The sequence below is a fragment of the Dromiciops gliroides genome, chromosome 1, assembly GCF_019393635.1.
Source record: "Dromiciops gliroides isolate mDroGli1 chromosome 1, mDroGli1.pri, whole genome shotgun sequence".
Classification (NCBI taxonomy): domain Eukaryota; kingdom Metazoa; phylum Chordata; class Mammalia; order Microbiotheria; family Microbiotheriidae; genus Dromiciops; species Dromiciops gliroides.
The window spans coordinates 61204899-61227113 of NC_057861.1; the positions used below are offsets into that span (position 1 = coordinate 61204899).

Here is a 22215-nt window from a genome sequence, read left to right on the forward strand (position 1 = left end):
CTTGAAGGTTTCATGTTGGGGTCTCTGAAGGATGATAATTATCCTACGTTTAACTTTAAAATGATAGGTAATGGATTTCACACCAGACACTCAGTAGACATAATTAGCTGAAAGCAAAGACTTTTACTGAGATAGGATAGTGAGAGTAATAGCAACAGCAGCACACTCATAAACCTGAGCCAAACTTTCCCACAAATACACACTGCATCTGTGGGAGGAATGTGCACATATGTAGTAGTATACAGTGGTCACAGGGAATATATGTGGCCAAGGCATGTCAACTTTTCATAATATCCTCACAATGTTGGATGTGGCTTCTATGTCAGACAAGTTGCTCCATTTCAAGGACTGGGCTTTTTCCTTAAGGGACGTTGGCATTTCTATTGGATTCCTCGGGCAGCTATAGCCTCTAGCTATAATTCCAAAGCTGTCCTTTCTCTTACCTTTACTTTCACTAAGGTAAAGATTCTGTTTAATCTCTATTTGGGGTAGTAACTTTTGAAGTCATGGTCAAACTGAGAAAGAGATGAAGATTCTTTGGGAATAGGGCAAAGAGTGCTTCACTACTTTAATCATTATGACTTCCTGGCCATTTTCATATTTCTATACCATGCTGCTGCCTATCTGGCCCTCTTCTTCCACCCACAAACTTCACAGGGTGATCATGAAAATCATACAAATGAATTTCACAAATGAAATAACATATGTGAAACCCTTTGCAATCAATACAATATGATATAAATGCTAGCTATTCTTATTAGGAAGATAGAAGAAAACACAAAATTAACCATTACAATCCTAAATTTGAATGGGTTAAATTTCATAATAAAAAAGAAAATAGCAATGTATAAGAGAACACAACCCCCAATTTTTCTGCATAAAAGAAACTTGTAGGGGCAGCTAGGTGGTGCAGTGGATAGAGCACTGGCCCTGGATTCAGGAGGACCTGAGTTCAAATCCGATCTCAGACGCTTGACACTTACTAGCTGTGTGACCCTGGGCAAGTTACTTAATCCCAATTGCCTCACCAAAAAAAAAAAGAAACATGTAGGGCAGCTATTTGGCACAGTAGATAAAGCACCAGCTTTAGATTCAGGAGGACCTGAGTTCAAATCTGCCCTCAGACACTTGACACTACCTGTGTGACCCTGGGCAAGTCACTTAACCCCAATTGCCTCACCAAAATAATAATAATAATAAAAATAAACATTTAAAGCATATAGACATATAATGACTGAAAATGAGATGACAAAATAAAAATCTACTCTATTTCAGGTGACTTTAAAGGAGCAGGAGTTATTGTGATCTCAGATAAAATGATAAAAATAAAAGTTGAAAAAAACAAGAGAGATGAACAAGGAAACTATGTTTAAAAGGGTCCCCTGAAAATCTGTGTTCTGATAGATCACTATCACCTTATTTGCCTTATCTTGCCTAAAACCAGGCCATCATGCCACTTCCCAGCCATTTCCAAAGCATGCCATCATCATTCTGGATTTTCTTCTTGCCACCCCCCACTTTTCAAATCTATTTATCCTCATGAATTGGCTTCTTCTACTAAAATATTAGGGTCTTGATGGCAGAGACTGTCTTGCTTCCTTGTACTAGTATTGTCAATGTTTATCACAGTGCCTGGCACAGTAACAGCATAATAAATATTTTTCATTCATTCATAGTCCTTCATTGCTTATTGCTAGAAATTAAACATATTAATAGACTAGTAGAAGCCACTGACATTTTTATAGAGCTTTACAATTTGTAAAGCATTTTTCTTAAGTTGTCTCATTTGATCATCAAAATAATGAGATAGTAGGCAAGGAACAACACCAGTAAGGAACTGAGGGGTCCAACTGGTACATGCTCAGTTGTTTAAGCTTGAGCACTACCTGTGATTGGACAGATACTACATTTCATGTAGTAACTATTCCACCCTCCCTTCATGCCAATATATAGTTGCTATCCCAGTATTTGAGGGGTACATGTCCTTTATATATAAATGAAGACACTATGGAAATCCCCCAAGAGTAAGACCTAAGTTTTTCTGACACCAAATGTCAATTCAATTCCATTTTCAATTTCACAAACATGTATTAGGAACCTACCTTTTCAGATAACTGTACTAAGAGAACAAGAGAGCCACTTCACTAATATGGCTTACAATCTGATACCCCAAAACAGGTAGCTATAATTCGGAATCATACATGATAAGGGCATTAATGAAATGCTAAATAAAGTGTATGTGAAGTCCAAATGGGGACTTCAGGGAAAGCTTTCTGGAGCAGGTGACATTTGACTTGCATTTTTAAGGATGAGTAGAAGTTCAACAGGCAGAGAGAAAGAAGAAAAGTCATTCCAAGAGTGGAAAACAGTGGGAAGAAGCTCATTTATTTACCTCATTGCAGGCACTCAATAGAATTCGTTGCTTTCCTCTTCTGTGTAACATGAACTGAGTCTTGAAAGAAACTATGGATTCCAAGACATGGAAGTAAACATGGAATGGATTCCAGGCATAGCTTTAAGATTTGCATAGTACTTTACATATATTAACACATTTGATCCCCCACAACAACTTTGTGAGGTTGGTACTATTGTTATCCCTCTTTTGTGGAAGAGGAAAATGGTCCAAGATAATCCCAAAGGACTAATGATGAAGTTAACCATCCACCTCCAAAGAAATAACTGATATTGATTGAACACATACTGAAACATATTATTTTTCTATTCATTTCTTTCATTTTTTTCTTTTTTGAGTTTTCTTGTCACAAAAAAACCTAACATGGTAATGTTTTACATAATTGCACATGTATAACCTATATCTGATTGCTTACCACTTCAGGAAAAGGGGAGGAGAGGGAAGGAAGGATAGAATTTGGAATTCAAAACTTTGAATAAGAATGTTTATTATCAGAGAGAGAAAAAGGGAGAGAAGAGACAGTCATAAGAGTGTGACTCTGGGGAATCCTAGGCTTCATGTTTGGAAACTGAGCTTAATGACTGTTAGACTTTGGGGCACAGCTACTGGTACCATAGTCTCAGGCATAGCCCTGCCCAGTTACTGAAAGGAGGTAGTTCTGCTAATGAGTCTTCTCAGGGCATCCTTTATGTCCTTGTTCCTCAGGCTATAAATGAAGGGATTCAACATGGGAGTGACCACCGTATACATCACTGAGGCAACTGACCTCTTTGAAGAAGACTGGGTAACTGAGGAACTCAGATATACTCCAAGAACTGTTCCATAGAATAATGAAACCACACAGAGGTGAGACCCACAGGTAGAAAATGCTTTATACTTTCCCCCAGTGGATGGAACCCTCATTATGGAAGAACAGATCTGAGTATAAGAGAAAAGGATCCCTGCAAAGGGAAGAGCACCCAGAAGTCCAGTTGTTAAATACACCAAAATGTTATTGATGAGGGTATCTGTACAGGAGAGCTTGAGAACCGGAGTAAGATCACAGTAAAAGTGTGTAATTTCATGTTCTGTACAGAATGACAGTCTCATCACCAATAGACTATGGATCAATGCATTTAGAACACTGATCATCCAGGAAAGTAAAACCAGCAGGCCACAGAATTGTGGACTCATGATGGTCACATAACTCAGAGGGTGACAGATGGCCACAAAGCGGTCATAGGCCATCACAGCGAGGAGTAAGTTGTCTGAACAAGCAAAAACCATGAAGAAATACATCTGGGTGAGGCAGCCAGCATAGGAGATGGCCTTACTATGAGTAAGGAGGTTCACCAGCATCTTGGGGACCAAGGTAGATACCAGACAGAGATCCACTAAGGACAGGTTGGAGAGGAAGAAGTACATGGGGGTGTGGAGGTGGGAGTCAGAAGCAATGGTCAGCATGATGAGAAGGTTCCCACCCACGGCGATCAAGTATATGCCCAGAAAGAGCCCAAAGAAGGGCAGCTGATGCTCTGGCTTCTCGGAAAATCCTAGAAGGAGGAATTCAGAGATATGTGTTTGGTTGGCTGGTCCCATGTAGCTTGTTTTTCTAAGAGAAAAGAAACGCGAGAATTGTATTTATAGAAAAGTCAGGAAGATTCATAAAAATGTAGCAAGCAGTGACTTAAAAGTCAGGGAAACACCCCTATTTAAGGAAATGAAAGAGAAAACCCAATGTCATTTCAAGTAGAAGATAGCACAGGGTAGTAGATCCTGCACTGGACTTAGAATCAGACAATTTACTGTTAAATCTCAGCTTGCTCACGTGCCAGCTGTGTAACCCTCTAACCAATTGTGTGACATTGAATGAGTAACTCCCGTTTGGGGTTTCCATTTCCCCATCTGTAAAATAAGGGAATTGGCATAGACACCTCCTAGAGGTGTCCTTCACCATAAAATTTTATGAATTTTTAAGGTTGAGGGATCAGGAAGACTAAACAATAGTAAACAACTTACTTTTAAAGTCTCTCGTCATATGTAAAATGGAGCAATGATAATTATGCTACTTATCTTCAAGGGCTGTTTTTTAATTGCTTGTTAAGCCTTAAAGCACTACACACATGGAATTTTTATTGTTATTAACATTTCAGTTACATTTCAACATTTTGAGAGATAAAGTGGAAGGGTAACACTATAGGTTGGCTGATGTCCTTCAGAGCATGAAGAAATAGAATGTTATTGTTAAGATACATTTCATGGTCTATTTAACCTAATAACTGGAGAAAATTGCATTTCATAATTACAGATGGTACATGTGAGACTAACTAAAGATTCCTTTTAAAAATTATAAAAGTTCACATTCTCTAGGTCAGGACTTCTTAAACTTTTTCCTTTCATGATCCCTTTTTGCCTGAGAAATTTTTATGCTACCTCAGATATATAGGTATGTAAAATGCATATACAAATCAAACATTTACTATCAAATGTTTCACGACCACCATCAGTTACATGTCCCCATGTGGGGCTCTGATGCACAGTTTAAGAAGCTTTGCTCTAGGTAGAAAAGTGGGGTCAATTTTTTTTTTTTAGTGAGGCAATTGGGGTTAAGTGACTTGCCCAGGGTCACACAGCTAGTAAGTGTTAAGTGTCTGAGGCCAGATTTGAACTCAGGTATTCCTGACTCCAAGGCCACCTAGCTGTCCCGGGTCAATTTTTTAATAGCCAAAATAATACTCCTCAATTTAAAAAAAAATAAGCTATAAGGAAAAATAAAACTCAGTTTAATAATAAAAATAACCTATATTATTATGAATGTATATTATTAAAAAAAGCTGACATATACCTTGTTGTTGAGGAATGGTTGCAGAGGGATAGTAAGGGAGTGGCCTAACAGGTAGGTGAAGAACCAAGAGGGATGAACATTATCCAAGAGGAGAGGGTATCCAGGAGAAGAGGGTGCCTGACAGTATCAAATGCAGAGAGGTCTGATAGTATGAGGATTGAGAAAACACCATTAGATTTGTCAATTAAAAGATCACTAGAAATTTTGTTGAAAGAATTTTAAATTGAGTGATAAATAAAGGATAATGAGGGGACTGAAAGCCAGGGAGACTAGAAGGATGGAGGTGGCCTGATGAAAAGAGGAAAGTTGAGAGCATGGTTGGATTTGGGAAGAGAGAATGTAATTGCAATTCATTCATGGTTGCTTGTTCTATGCTATTCACTCTTTTCCCCTGGAAAAAATGAGAATGGTATAATTGGGGAATATTTACACACTGATGACTACCCAGAGCCCACCTGCTGAGGAGCACCAGTGGCAAGCTAGATGTGATCCTGAAAACAAGATGGTGCATTGGAGAACAGGAGGGAGGGTGATAGGGAGAGGGAATTTTGGCTACCATGTGTACCTGAGTCAGGTTAAACCATAAGGGAAAGAGGGTGGTATTTATCCCATCTTCCCACCCTCTGTTGAGTACACACCCTTTGGAGTCAATTCACAGCCTACTTGGAGTCATCCCAAGACTCCCCAGAATCCCAGGTGCCATTTTGGAAATCAAGGCTGTGGAATAACTGAGAATCCTCATCGCCCAATCTTCTTTTGCTTGTTCTTCCCCTGGATCTCTTCAAGCATTCTTCTTCCAACTATGAGTAGGAAATTCCCCTCCATCATCATGCCCAGATTTCTATCTCTGATTTCCTCATCTTATGGTAAATGGCCTCAGTTTCCTGATCACCTATAATTTGGAATGGAATAAGTCCTTCTACATCCCCTGCCAAGGCTGGACCATACATGGAAGGGTCCCTGTGGGCAGTTCACGATCAGCCTATAAGTTCAGTCACAAATCTGTAAAATCAGTAATCTCAGAGAATGCCCATATTTGGCATAGAAGGACCTACCCAGGTGCCCAGGACTCTACCTCTGAGAGTTAGATCAGGACCCCCTCTATCCTTACTAGGCTTATTTTGGGGCAGCTGAGATTTTATTGACCTGAATTCTGACCTAGACTCTGGAATAGGATTGGCTCAGTTGGGCTGGACCCCACTGGACTTGGACTTCTATTATGGTAACAGCAGTGACATCTATATAATTCTATGGTGACTTATAGTTAAGAATTATTGCCATGGACATTAACTCATTTTATGAGTTCATAAGAACATGGTAAAGAACAAAATGGACTATTGCTTTTAACATTGAACAACTCATCTGACTATCCTGCTAATCCCCTTATTAACAGTGCACACAGGGGGCAGCTAGGTGGCGCAGTGGATAAAGCACTGGCCTCAGATTCAGGAGGACATGAGTTCAAATCCAGCCTCAGACAATAGCTGTGTGACCCTGAGCAAGTCACTTAACCCTCATTGCCCCACAAAAAAACCGAAAAAACAAACAAACAAACAAAAAAATAATGCACACAAATAATTGAGCAAATATCAATGCATTTTATGTCTAACATCCAGAGAAGGTAAGCAATTAAACCAGTCTTCAAAATATTTGGTGGCAAGGTTGGAACCTAGACCTAAGTCTCTTGATTTTGAGTGTCTGACTCAGCAGCTGGTAGTACATAGAGCACTGTGCCTGGGGTCAGGAAGATCCAAGTTCAAATCCAGCTTCAGACATTTACTAGTTGCATGACCTTGAGCAAGTCATATAATCTCTGTTTGCCTCAGTTCCCTCAACTGTACAATGGAGATAATAATAGCACCTACTTTACAGGACTGTTGTGAGGATAAAATGAGATATCGCCTGGCATTTAGTAGGCAATACAAATGCATATTCCCTTTCTTCCTCTTTCTCCATTCTCCTTTTTCTCCACATTTCATTACCCTCCCACCCGCCTATTGGCTTATCTGGGTCCTGAGGTTTGGGCTTTTAGGGATCCCTGATAGCTAAGAATGAGGTAGACCAAAAAAAATGAATAAGGTAGACAACAGCCTGGATTGAACTATGATGTAGGTTGAGCAGGGATTATTAGTAGAATCTCATAAAAATTCTGGGGAAAAAAAATCAGCTACATCCCCATTCCCATGGTTTTCCTTCTTCTTTCTCTCTTTCTTCCTCCATCATACTTACAGGACCTCATGGAGGGAACAGGTTTGATGATTTGCTCTCTGTCCTGTATTGTTGTAAAGGACATGTTAGACAGCAGCTCTGCATGCTAGAAGAGGTAAAACATGTGGCCTCTGCCTTAGGGATTAATGTCTCTAGGAGATTAAGTAGACTCTTCCCTGTCCTGTAACAAATTATCTGAGGGTTCAGAGGGCAGATGGGGAACAAAAGAAACATTTTACAGTTTCTGGGGCTTTCAAGGCTAAATCCCCATAGCTCCTAATTAGACAAATGATGCAACTGTCATTCCATTCCCTGTCTAGTTCAAATCCCTGAAGGGCAAGAGTCCTGGCAGAAAACTTCCTAACAATGAGACATATATGATAATGGAACCCAATGTGGAAATGTTCCAGCAGAGGTTTGATGCCTGCTCCTCTGGGTTGATGGCTATAGAATTATTTCTTTTTTTTTTTCTTTTTGCGGGGCAATGGGGGTTAAGTGACTTGCCCAGGGTCACACAGCTAGTTAAGTGTCAAGTGTCTGAGGCCGGATTTGAATTCAGGAACTCCTGAATCCAGGGCCGATGCTTTATCCACTGCGCCACCTAGCTGCCCCTTACAGAATTATTTCTATGCCTAAGGTAATAAACTAAGTGACCTCAGAGTTGTGCTGGTTCTAACAACCTCTGAATCTTTGTATGTGTTTCCTTGGAGCCAGTGAACTCCTTCATCACCAGAGGTCTTCAAGCAGAGAATGGATGACAACTTTTATGTTTTATTGAACAGAGAATTACTAAGAAATGACAGGGTCAGATTAGATAGCTTTTAGGTATATTTTGGCTCAAAAACCAATGAGTTGGGCAACTAGGTGGTGCAGTGCATAGAGCACCGGCCCTAGAGTCAGGAGTACCTGAGTTCAAATCTGGCCTCAGACACTTAACACTTACTAGCTGTGTGACCCTGGGAAAGTCACTTAACCCCAATTGCCTCACTAAAAAAAAAAAAAAATCAACATGATTTAGGGGGCAGCTAGGTGGCACAGTGAATAAAGCATCTGCCCTGGATTCAGGAGGACCTGGGTTCAAAAACGGCCTCAGACACTTGACACTTACTAGCTGTGTGGCCCTGGGCAAGTCACTTAACCCTCATTGCCCCGCAAAAAACAAACAAACAAACAAAAAAACAATGAGTTGCCTCATTAAGTAGTGAGTTCCTGATCATTAAGCTCTTCAAGTTAATGCTTGATAAACACTTTTAAGTTTGAGAGCAGTGCATTTAGAGCCACTTACCTATATTCAATACCAGTTCTGCTGCTTGACACCTCTAGACCTGTAAAGTTAGAATCTGGGACTAGAAGATCTTTAGCCTCATTTATAGGGCTAAATCAATCTAGTGGTCCCATAAATCCTATCAGGAGATTCCTGCTCAGCTCTTTATTGGAACACATGCCCTATGGATTCTCTGTCATTTCAGAGAATGCAGGAAAGCAAATTTTTCAACCAATTCCCTGGTTTTGGGGGCACAGAGCCAAGATGGCAGAGGAAAGGCTATAATTTTTGGAGCTACTGAAATCATCCATCCACATACCTTCAAAAAAATTCCATAAGACAATTCTTGGAGTAGCAGAACCCACAAAAGAATAGAGTGAGATCATTTTCCAGCCAAAGGCAGCCTAAAAGGGAAACAGGAAAGGTCTGCTGTACCAGGGTAAGAAAGGACCTAATGATATGATGCATATCCAGCCCCACACAGGCCGTGCCTCCAGAGCCTGAGAATCATCAACATCAACACCTACTTCTGAAACTTATCCCACAGAGCAATGAAAGGGTCCACCACAGTGATCAGAGTTCTTAAGTCTTTCAGAGTTGTTTGTCTATACAATGCTATTAATGTACAGATTGTTCTGCTGGTTTTGCTCACTTATTCTGCATCAGTTGATACATATCTTTCCAAATTACTTTGAAAATACTTTTTTATTTCTTATGGAACACTAGTATTCCATTACATTTCTGGTCCATATTTTGTTCAACCATTCCCCAATTGATAGGCACTCCTTATTTCTAGTTTGTTGTCACTATAAGCAGGGATTCTCTGAATATTTTTGTCCATGTGGATTCTTTTCTTCTTTCTTTAATCTTTTTAATTGATACACAAGAACAATTTATGCCTTGTATTAAGTAGTATCACTGGGTCAAAAGGTATGCACAGCCTGGTAGCTTTGGGAGAATAGTTCCAAATTGCTTTCCAGTATGCCTGGAAAATTCTTGGAATTGGAATTAGTGGAACAGGAATATATGGTTCCACCAACAGTTCATTAATGTGCCTATTTTCCTTTGGCTTTTCCAAAATTTCTCATTTTCCTTTTTTGATAACTTTGATAATGTGATGGGTGAAACCTCAGAGTTGCTTTAATATGCATGTCTCTAATTATAGTGATTTAGAGGGTTCTTCTATGTGGTGCCTGATGGCTTAGATTTCTTCTTTTGAAAACCACCTCTTTTGGGGGCAGCTAGGTGATGCAGTGGATAAAGCACTGGCCCTGGATTCAGGAGGACCTGAGTTCAAATCTGACCTTGGACACTTGACACTTACTAGTTCTGTGACCCTAGGCAAGTCACTTAAACCTCATTGCCCTGCAAAAAAAAAAAAAAGAAAGAAAGAAAACTGCCTCTCCTTATCCTTTGACTATTGATCAATTGCAAATGACTCTTACTCAAAATTTGAATTGGGTTCTTCATGTATCTTGGAAACTGGACCTTTCTCATATAAATTTGCTATAAATATTTTCCTAATAAATCATGTCCCTTCTAATTTTAATTGTATTGGTTTTATTTCTGGAAAAAATTAATTTTATATGATCAAAATTATCCATTTTATCTCTTCATTCCTCTCTCTCCTTTGTTTGGTCATGAACTCTTCCTCTATCCATAGATATGAAAGGTAATTCCTTCCTTGATCCTCTAACTGGCTTATAATATGACCTTTTACATCTAAGTCATATATCTATTTAGAGCTTCTCTTGGTATATGGTATGAGGTATTGATTAAAAAAAAAATTCTATCAGACTGTTTTCCAGTCTTTACCCCAGTAGCTGAGATCTTTTGATTTATTGGAATACTAGGCTGCTAGCTTCATTTGTTTCTGTATGCTGCATACTTAATTTATTCCATTGATTGACCTTTTTTTTAAAGCAGTGACAAATCATTGTGATGATTTCTGCTTTGTAGTTAGTATAGTTAAAAGTTTGGCTTTTATTTAAGTTGATCATTTTATTAGCAAATAGTTTCTAATAATTTTCTTTGTTTCTTCTTCCTGTTTTATGAATTTTCCTTCTTCATGTCATACTAATGATTTGGTTTTAAACTTTCTTTTCTTAAACAAAGTCATATAATAACATTCATTTTATTTTTATATAGCTTATAACTTTAGTAATTTATTTTTTAATTTTCAATTTCATTAATCTCTTCTTTAATTTTCAAGATTTTTATTCTGTCATTTAATTGGTTATAAATAATTGTTTTCTAGGTTCTTTAAGTTGCATGTGCAAATCATTGATGTTTTCTTTCTGTCTTTTAATGTTTTGTATTTTATTTTTTCCAATTATATGTAAAAACAATTTTTAACATTGTGTAGAATTTTGATTTCCAATTTTCTCAATATTTAAAAAAAAAAAATTTGTGGGGCAATGAGGGTTAAGTGACTTGCCCAGGGTCGCACAGCTAGTAAGTGTCAAGTGTCTGAGGTCGGATTTGAACTCAGGTCCTACTGAATCCAGTGCCAGTGCTTTATACACACTGCACCATCTAGCTGCCCCTGAGTTCCAATTTTCTCACATCATTCCTTCCCTCTTCCTTCCTTGAGTAGGCAAGCAATTTGATATAGGTTATACATGTGGTGTGATGCAAAACACATTTATATATCATCATGTTGTGAAATAAAAGGCAGACCAAAAATCAAGAAAAATAAACAAGGTTAAAACATATAGACTTTGATATGCATTCTCTCTTCATCAGTTTTTTCCCCCTCTGGAGGTGGATAGCATTTTTATCGTAAGTCTTTTGGACCAGTTTTGAATCATTATATTGCTGAGAATAGCTAAGTCACCCATAGTTTATCATCATACCATATTGCTATTCTCTGTTCTCCTAGTTCAGTTCACTTCACTTTGTATTAGTTCATGTAAATCTTTTCCAGTTTTTCTGAAGGCTTTCTACATTTCATTTCTTATCGTACAATAGTATTCCCTCATAGTCATATGCCCCAACTTGTTCAGCCATTTTCAATTAATGGGCATCCCCTCAATTTCCAAATCTTTGCCACCATAAAAAGGGCTATTATCAATATTTTTGCACATATAGGTCCTTTTCCTTTTTGTATCTCTGTGGGATACATATCTAGTTGGGTTTTTTTTTTTGTTTTGGTTTGGTTTTTTTTTAGTGAGGCAGTTGGGGTTAAGTGACTTGCCCAGGGTCACACAGCTAGTAAGTGTTAAGTGTCTGAGGCCGGATTTGAACTCAGGTACTCCTGACTCCAAGGCCAGTGCTCTATCCACTGCGCCATCTAGCTGCCCCCATATCTAGTATTTTTATTGCCAGGTCAAAGAGTTTTTTACTCTTGCTTTTTTAATCACCTTTGGGCATAGTTCCAAATTACTCTTCAGAATGTTTAGATCAATTCACAACCCCAACAGCTAGGCTTTAGTGTCCCAATTTTCCCACATCCCCTCCAGCACTTGTGATTTTCCTTTTCTCTCATATCAGCCTACACGATAGATATGAGATAGTACCTCAGAGTTGTAATTTGCATTTCTCTAATCAATAGTGATTTAAAGCATTTTATATGACAATATATAGTTTTGATTTCTTCATCTGCAAACTACCTATTCATATCCTTTGACCATTTATCAAATGGGGAATGATATATTCTTATAAATTTGACTCAGTTTTCTATATGTTTTATAAATGAGGCCTTTATTAAAGAAACTCAATATAAAAAAATTTTAAGTTAGGATTTCTGTGTATTTCTCTCCACCCTATTTTCCCTGATTATCCTTCTCTATCTCCTTTCATCCTGTCTATCCTCAAAAGTGTTTTGCTCCTGACCAGCTCCTCCCCAATGTGTTCTCTCTTCTGTCAGTGCCCCTTTCTATTATCCCCTTCCCTTCCTACTTCCCTTTAGGGTAAGATAGCTTTCTGTACCCACCTGAGTGTGTATGTTATTCCCTCTTGAAGCCAATTCTGATGAGAGGAAGGATCCAGCATTGTCTGCCACGAGTTCCTATTTTCCTTTCCACTGTACAATCTCTTTCACACCTCTTTCATGTGAGATAAGTGAGCTCATTCTACCTCTCCCTTCCCTCTTCTCCCAGTGCATCTCTCTGACTCCTTAATTTTATTTTTATATATAATTTCACCGTAGTCAACTCACAACTATGCCTTCTGTGTATACTCCTAACTGCCCTAATAAAGATAAAATCCTTAGGAGTTATAAGTATCATCTTCCCATCAACAATGTAAACAGTTTAACTTTATGGAATCCCTTGTGTTTTTCTTTACAGTTTACCTTTTGATGCTTCTCTTGAGTCTCATAACTGAAATAAAATTTTCTCTTCAGCTCTGGTCTTGTAATTTGCAATGCTTAAAAGTCCTTTATTCCATCAAATATCCATTTAAACTCCAAAAGATTATATTCAGTTTTGCTGAGTAGATGATGCTGAGTTATAATCCTAGCTCCTTTGCCCTCCAGAATATCATATTCTAGGCCCTTTGGTCCTTAAACATAGAAGCTCCTAAATCTTGTGTTTGACCTCAAGAATATCATATTCTAGGTGTCACAGTGGATAGAGAACTGGTCCTGGAGTCAGGAGGACCTGAATTCAAATTTGATCTCATATACTAGCTGTGTGATCCTGGGCAAGCCACTTAACCCTGATTGCTTCAAATATCTGGGGCCATCTCCAGTCATTCTGATGTATATCTTGCCATTGGACCCCAATGTCTCTGGAGGAGAGAGTAAAGCTAGTGACTGCACAGCCCTCCCTCACTTAAATCCAATTCACTATAAGTCATGAAATCACCTCCTAATGTCATGGTCCTCTTCAAGACTAAATGGCTTTTCCCATAACCTCCATTTAATGAAGGCTAATAGCACCCAGGCTAGTCACATCTTCTTTCCTCTCCAGGCTGCACTATAAACTTTTCCTACCATACTCCTGATAGGTATATCTTTGTCTACTCCCTCCTTTTCAGCTTCCTTTTATGTGTTGTTTTCCCCCTTTAGAATATGCACTCTTTGAAGGCAGGGACTGTTTTTCCTTCATATATTTGCATTCCCAGTACTTAGCACAGTGCCTTCCACATAGTATATGTTTAATGGTTGTTGACTAACTATACTGCCCCATGCTCATTTTTTAGTAGTTCTTATTGTCAACTGTACCAGTGAATAAATCAAACTGTCCAACAATAAGCTGCACTAGCCAATAAAGAGGTGATTTCCTTGTCACTAAAAATCATAGGATTTAGAGCCAAAAGAAACTTTAGGGCTCATCTAGTCCAAGCCTCTGATGTCACAGATGAGAGAATCACAGTTGATAGAGCTTGTGACTTGCACAAGGTCACATAGGTAATAAATAGGAGCGCTGAGATTTGCCCAGATCTTGTTATTCCAAATCCAATATACTTGCAACTACATCACAGTTTTATGTTTAACTTAGAAAGCACTCCCATACATAATGTATGTAGGAAGTTATATCATATTAGAATGGGAGTTCCTTAAGAGCACCAAAGTCTTACTTTTCTCTTTGAATACAAGCACTTGGTGCACACGATGCTTTCCATACAGTAGCACTTAGTAAATTCTTTATTCATTAACTCATCCACAAATATACCTTCTAATTAAAAGGTTAAATGATCCTTTACCTATAAAGATAGAAAAGGACCAAAGACAATAATAATTGTGAAAATAAAATTAATAACAATATCTTATATTTATACCTATAATTGTTCTCTTGTGGAGATGATATCAGCTTCTTGACAATAGACTAGAACAACCCAACTTTTTTTTAATTGAAACTTTCTCTATGAATTTGGAAATAGGTTGTATATACGTGGACCAAGGACCAGTATAATTAAGTACAGAAGGATTCATCATCATAATGTTTTCCCAGGGGCAATAAATATTTTTATCACAACACCCCATGAAATACATCTACAATATGGAAGGGTTCAGATTAGAGCTGGTAGAGAGATCAGAGACCTGAAAAAGACCTTAAATCACCAGTCATCTTGACCTTTGTCTTGCCACTGCAATCCAATAACTCTGGAGGAAAGCTGATGACTTTACACAGGAAGACCTCACTCAAATCTAATTAACATGGAAGTCAAGATATCATGCTGATGATGTCATTGATCTTCTTTAAGAATGAAAGACAAACAACAGTGAAGAAAGCATTCCCAGTGGTTAAAATCCAGATTGATTGTTTCTCCTTTCCTGCCAAAGAAAGCTCCACTGTAAAATAGCAGATCTTTGGATGAAACCAAAGCTTGCAGGTAAAACTATCAATGTCATGGAAGCACCAGGAAACAGAGTCCCAGGAGCAGATGGTCTATGTCAGGTACAATCAAAAATATAAGAGACAGCCAGGACTGTGTGACCCTGGGGAGTCCTGGGCTTCAAGTTTGGGAATGGAGCTTGATGACTTCTAGACTTTGGGGCACAGCAACTGGTACCATAATCTCAGACTTAGCCCTGCCCTATCACTGAGAAGAAATCCTTCTGCTAATGAGTCTTCTCAGGGCATCCTTTATGTCCTTGTTCCTCAGACTATAAATGAAGGGATTCAGCATGGGAGTGACCACAGCATACATCACTGAGGTAACTGAGCTCTTCCAAGAAGACTGTGTAACCGAGGAACTCAGATATACTCCAAGAACTGTTCCATAGAATAATGAAACAACACAGAGGTGAGACCCACAAGTAGAAAATGCTTTATACTTTCCTCCAGTGGATGGGACCTTCATTATGGAAGAACAGATCTGAGTATAAGAGAAAAGGATCCCTGCAAAAGGAAGAACACCCAAAAGTCCAGTTGTTAAATACACCAAAATGTTATTGATGAGGGTATCTGAACAGGAAAGCTTAAGAACTGAAGTGAGATCACAGTAAAAGAGTGGGATTTCATGTTCTGTACAGAACAACAGTTTCATCACCAATAGAGTATGAAGCAATGAATTTAGAAGACTGATCATCCAGGAAAGTAAAGCCATCAAGCCACAGAATTGTGGGCTCATGATGGTCACATAACTCAGAGGGTGACAGATGGCCACAAAGCGGTCATAGGCCATCACAGTGAGGAGCAAGGTGTCTAAACCAGCAAAAACCATGAAGAAGTACATCTGGGTGAGGCAGCCAGCATAGGAGATGGCCTTATTGTGTGTCAGGAGGTTCACCAGCATCTTGGGGACCAAGGTAGATACCAGACAGAGATCCACTAAGGACAGGTTGGAGAGGAAGAAGTACATGGGGGTGTGGAGGTGGGAGTCAGAAGCAATGGTCAGCATGATGAGAAAGTTCCCACCCACAGCGATCAAGTATATGCCCAGGAAGAGCCCAAAGAGGGGCAGCTGATGCTCTGGGTTCTCGGAAAATCCTAGGAGGAGGAATTCAGAGATATGTGTTTGGTTGGCTGGTCCCATGTAGCTTGTTTTTCTGCTGGGAGAGTGATGGGAGAAGAGTATTAAGTGAAAATACAAACAATTCTGACATATAGGGGGAAAGTCTAAGACTTAGACTCAGAACACCTGGGCTTGAATTGCAGCTTTACCACATCCTCTTTGTGGAAGTACGAATGATTCCTTCCCATCTATAAGACAGACTATAATTGGACAATCACCTAAGGAACAAGGACATAAAGGATGCCTCGAAAGAACTCATTAGAGACCCATCTTAATCCTGGAAGAACTATGGGGAAGGAACTTATGCTCCTTTTCATGGAGCTTGTTGGTAAAGATTTATTTCTTCCCACTTCCCACTTTTAAATCATATTGAACCCACAGTCCACTAAAATACCCCCCAACTTTTGCATATCAATGGCTATCTAACCATACCTCCCCTATCTCTTACTTGTGAAGTTGATTCTTTTAACCCAAATTTAAGACTAAGATCTCACTTTTCCTAAGTACATTTCACCCTCTTAGATTCAGTCCAATGACGCTGGCCTATCAAGAACTTTTAAGATCCTACCACTGCTATCCAATGAATTATCCATCCTTCATAGTTTTGTTTCAACTGCAAAGTTCATACTTAATATCTATGTATTTTTCCAAGTCACTGATAAAAATATCAAATGCAGAGGGCCAAGCACAGATTCCTCAAGACATTCTGCCAAACCAACAAGAATTATTAATAATGACTATTTGAGATTGCACGGTTAGTCAATTCTAAACAAAATGAGTTGCACTATAATTCAATCAATAGCTATCTTCTTTGCAAGAATTGTTTTGATATCTTTGCCAAACATTCTGTTAAAATCTCTGTGAGCAATATCTATTACCTTTCCCTCATCCACCAATGTAGTAACCCTGTCACAAAAGGATGTAAGTTTAGTCTGGTATGACCATACTAAAAAAATGCCATAATGGGTCTTTTTTTTTAGTGAGGCAACTGGGGTTAAGTGACTTTCCCAGGGTCACACAGCTAGTAAGTGTTAAGTGTCTGAGGCCAGATTTGAACTCAGGTACTCCCGACTCCAGGGCCGGTGCTCTATCCACTGCACCACCTAGCTTCCCCCATAATGGGTCTTTGCAATTACCTCTTTCTTTTCTAGATATTCATTAATCATCACTTTAATGATTGATTTTAGAACTTTTCAGGAATTTCAGTCAAGCTTACTTGGTCTAGAGGTTCAGACTCTATTATCTTCCAATTTTCTGAAAAATCAGGAAAACATTGGCTCTTCTATTTATTGTGGCATCTCTTTTCCTCCCATGGTCCTTCAAATATCACTCAGTTGCTCAATAGTCAAATAGACTTGTCATATCAATATTGGAAGATGTAGTTCATCTGGACCAGATGGCTTGATTTCATCAAGGGTGACTAGGTACTCTCTTACTATATCCTTGTTTATCTTGAGTATCAACTTCCTATTTGCCATTTTTATTCTGACCAGTGCAGTAGGTATTCCTTAAGAGAGAAAAAAAAACAAAGCAAAATAAGATTTGAGCATCTCTGCCACCACGTTTTTGTCAGTTACCATTCAATCCATCTCAATTAACAATCCTATCTCTTTTTTGATCCTTTGCTTTGACAAAGTATAGCTCTAAACAAAACCTTTTTCGTTGTCAAGAATGGTAGAGAAAAGAGCTCTGGACTTTGAGTCAGGAGACACTCTGTGTAGTCTGCTTTTGCTACTGCTTCTGCAGAGTGATAGAAAAGGAGTGGGCTAACAGGTAGGAGAAGAACCAAAAGAACCAGGACCATCAAGAAGGAGAGAGGATCTCCAGGGAGGAGAGAGTATCCAGGAGAAGGTGGCTGACAATGCCAAATGCTGAAGGTGTCAAGTAGGATGAGGATTGAGAAAATGCCCTTAGATTTGTCAGTAATGAGATCACTAGAAACTGTTGTGAGAGCATTTAAAATTGAGTGATAAGTAGAGAACAATGAGCCAAGGTGACTAGAAGGATAGAGGTAGCCTGTTGGAAATAGGGAAGTTCAGAGGACTGGTGGATTTGGGAAGAGAAAATGTAATTGCAATCCATTCACACCTATTCAATCTACGCTATTTATTCTTTTCCCCCTAAAAAAAATGAAAAGGGGGGAACTGCAGGGTACATACTCACTGAGTACAACTGCCAAGGAGCACCTGTGGCAGCCAACACATGATCCTGGGACCAAGGTATTATGTTGAGGAATAGGAGGAAGGGTGATAGGGAAAGGGAATTTTGGCTGCTGCGTGTACCTGAGTCAGATTGAGTTATAGCCATATGGCAAAGAGGGTTGATTACCACACACTTTGGAGTCAAGTCACAATCTACTTGTAGTCATTGTAAGACTCCCCAGGCATCCTCAAGCCCCATTTTGGAAACCAGTGCTATGAAGTATATGAGAATCCCCAACATTCAATATCCTTTTTTCTTGTCCTCCCCTAGAGCTCTTCAAGTTTTCTTCTTGCTACTGGGAGTAGTTAATTCCCCTCCATAATCATCCCCAGATTTCTATCTCTGTTTTTCTTCAGCTGATAGTAAATGGCCTCAGTTTCCTGATCACCATTGATGGGGAATGGAATATGTCCTTCCATGCCCCCTGTCAAGGCTACAGTACACAGGAGGCGACCTGTGGGCAGTTCAAGATCAGCCTATAAGTTCTGTTACAAATCTGTAAAAGATCAGTGGTCTCAGGGAACACCCATGTTTGGTATGGAATGACCTACCCAGGTACCCAGGTGCCCAGGACCCTCTCTAACTTTACTGGGCTCATTTAGGGGCAGCTGAGATTTGATTGGCCTGAATTTTGACCTAGACTTTGGAATAGGGTTGGCTCAGATGGGCTGGAACCCACTGGATTTGGGCTTCTATTATGATAACAGCAGTGGCAGCTATATATTTGTTTGTTTGTTTTTGGGAGGGGTTGACATCTATATATTTTTATGGTGACTTACAGGTACTAAATTTTGCTGTGGATATTAACTCATTTGATGCTTACAAGAACATAGTGAAGAACAAAATGGACTGTTGCTTTTGACATTGAGCAATTCATCTGGCTCTTCTGCTAAGCCCCTTAATAACAATGCACACGAATAACTGAGCAAATATCAACCCATTTTTTACTACAGTCCAGAGAAGATAAGCAATTAAGCCAAAGTCCTCAAGATATTTGGTGGCAGGGCTAGGACTTAAACCTAGGTCTTTTGATTCTGAATCTGTCAGATTCAGCAGCTGGCAGCACATAGAGTGCTAGGCCTGGGGTTAGGAAGACCCAAGTTCAAATCCAGCCTCAGACATTTACTAGCTGTGTGACCTTAAGCAAGTAATTTAATATCTGTTTGCCTCAGTTTCCTTAACTGTAAAATGGTGACTAATAATAACTGCACCTATCTTATAGAATTGTTGTGAGGATCAAATGAGATAATATTCGTAAAAAGCCCTTAGCACAGTGCTTGGCACAAAAAGAGGCACATAAATTGATATTCCCAATCCTCTTCCCTCCCCATTTTCCTTTTTCTCCACATTTCATTAACCTTCCACCTACCCATGGGCTGAACTGTGTGCTGGGGTTTGGGCTTTTAGAGATTCAGGTATGCCTCAGAATGAGCTGGACAACAGCCTGGATTGAACTTTATTTGGGTTTTGCCAAGATTAGTATAATCTCCCTAAATCTCTGAAGAAAAGTCAGCTGCCTCCCCATTCCCATATTTTCCTTCCCTTCTCTCTCTCTCTCTGCATTATACTTACAGGACATCACAGAGGGGAAATTTTTGGTGACTTTATTTTCATCCTGATTTTTTGTAAAGAAAGGCAAATTAGATAGCAGCTCTGCATCCTGAAAGAGGTAAGACAGGTGGCCTCTACCTTCAGGACTGTCTCTAGGAGGTTAAGTAGACTCTTCCCTGTCCTGTGACAAATTATCTGTGGGTTTAGAGGACAGGAGGGAAATAAAAGAAATATTTTAAAGTTTCTGAGGTTTTCAAGGCTGAATCCCCATAGCTCCTAATTAGAAAAATCATGTAATTCTCATTCCATTCCCTGAGTAATTCAAATCCCTGAAGGGCAGGAAGTCCTGGAAGGAAACTTCCTAATAATGAGACCTATATGACAATGGAATCCAACATGGAAATCTTCCAGCAGAGACTTGATGACTCTGGGTTGCTGGAGTCAGGAATAATTCTATGTCTAGGGAATGAATTAAGTGATCTCCAAGTTGTTCTGGTTCTCACACCCTCTGAATATTTGTGTGTGCTTCCTTGGAGCCAGTGAGCACTCTCATCACTGGAGGTCTCCAACCAAAGGATGAATGATCACTCTTTTGTTGACAGAGTTGGACTAGATATTTCTTAGGTGCATGTTGCCTTTAAAAACCAATGAGTTACCTCATAAAGTAATCATTCCTAATCATTAAGTTCTTCAAGTTAATATTTGATGAACAATTTTAGGTTTGAAAGCAATGGGTTTGGATTAAGTACCTATATTTAAGTCCCATCACTGTTGCTTCACTTCTCTGGACCTGTTTCATCATCTATAAAGTCAGAATCTTACACTAGAAGATCCATAATCTCATTCATAGAGCTAAATTAATCTAGTGGTCCCATAAATCCTATCAGGAGATACCTGCTCAGGTTAGAGTTGAAACACATGCCCTATGGATTCTCTGTCATTTCAGAGAAAGTAACTTTTTCCACCAAGCCCCTGTTTTGGGGACACCAGCTTCAAGGCTGGAGGTTTACTTCAATTCCTTCATACCCCTAACTTGGTGGAGATTCTTCAGTGCTGTCTTCTTAGGTCTGAGAACTGGGTTCTATGTCTTCTTACAGAAGCAGGATTAGTTATTCTTTAAACCTCAATTTTCTCTCTAAATAAAGGACAGAAAGAAAAACAAGGATCAATTTCTCCCCAGAACCTGATTTGGGGGTACAGATATTGCTCTTGGACTCTGAAAATACATGTATAGGGTAGATATTGTGCCCATTCCCATTGTGAAAAAGGATATATCCCAGAGAAATGGAGAACTAGGCTCATTACATATGAAAATTTGTGAGCCTGATTTCCATAGCTTTACAAGTTGACAGAAGTGGTCAAGATGAAAGGTCATGGGGCAGCTACGTGGCACAGTGTATAGAGCACCAGCCCTGGAGTCAGGAGGACCTGAGTTCAAATCCAGCCTCAGACACTTAACATTTACTAGCTGTGTGGCCCTAAGCAAGTCACTTAACCCCAATTGCCTCACCAAAAAAAAAAAAAGATGAAAGGTCATGCCAAAATTATTGAAGGTTTAGAGACTGATATGATGGTGGAGTGTATAGGAACTATGACATCAGGAAATGTTTGTTGAAGCTACATGGATACTCGCTCTGATATTGCTTTGGAATGTACTTTGGAATTAGAAAGTACTCTCAACAAAATAAAATTTGGTTTTGTGTTTCATTAAATGTCAACTCAAACATATCACAGCATGGCAGCTAAGTGGCGTGGTGGATAAAGCAGAGTGGCCTTGGAGTCAGGAAGATGAGTTCAAATCTGGTTTTAGACACTTACTAGCTGTGTGATCCTGAGCAGTCACTTAATCTCTTAATTAATTAATCTTAATCTCAGTTTCCTCATTTGTAAAATGGAGGTAATTATAGCACCTACCTTCCAGACTTGTTGTGAGAAACAAATAAGATAAAAAATATTTAGCACAGTACCTGGCACATGGTCAGTACTATATAAATGTTGCCTATTATTATTATTTAATTATTGTTGTTGTGTGATCCTGAAGTTCTTTTGCAGAGTGATGAATAGCAAGGAAGCATCATCCATTTGTAACATAGCACCTATTTATTTCAAAGATTCTGTCATTTCATTAATGTGTATACTATTAACAGTGGTAAAGATCATGTCATATTCATTTTCTAGATTTTGATATTTTTAATATTTGTATTAAATTTTAATTTCAACTTTTTAATTAGCAAGCATTTATCCTCATCTTCCACCATAAATGAAACTATTAACAAATATGCATAGGCAAGTAAAACTGATTTCTACATTGGCTGTGTCCAAAAATATGTCTCATTTTCACTTCTGAGT

At 38.9% G+C, this 22215-nt stretch overlaps 2 protein-coding genes across 2 annotated transcripts; both read right to left on the reverse strand.

The window, feature by feature from the left end:
- Positions 1 to 3052: 3052 nt before the first annotated feature.
- Positions 3053 to 3991, reverse strand: LOC122734503 (olfactory receptor 7C1-like). The gene has a single exon (XM_043975374.1). The coding sequence runs from the start codon at positions 3989 to 3991 to the stop codon at positions 3053 to 3055; it is 939 nt and encodes a 312-aa protein (XP_043831309.1).
- An 11204-nt stretch (positions 3992 to 15195) lies between these two features.
- LOC122734639 (olfactory receptor 7D4-like) lies at positions 15196 to 16134 on the reverse strand. The gene has a single exon (XM_043975603.1). The coding sequence runs from the start codon at positions 16132 to 16134 to the stop codon at positions 15196 to 15198; it is 939 nt and encodes a 312-aa protein (XP_043831538.1).
- Between the last annotated feature and the right edge of the window lie 6081 nt (positions 16135 to 22215).

Bases quoted from the DNA above. Each gene is read 5' to 3' on its own strand.
- LOC122734503 (XM_043975374.1), bottom strand. From the start codon at position 3,991: ATGGGACCAGCCAACCAAACACATATCTCTGAATTCCTCCTTCTAGGA.
- LOC122734639 (XM_043975603.1), bottom strand. From the start codon at position 16,134: ATGGGACCAGCCAACCAAACACATATCTCTGAATTCCTCCTCCTAGGA.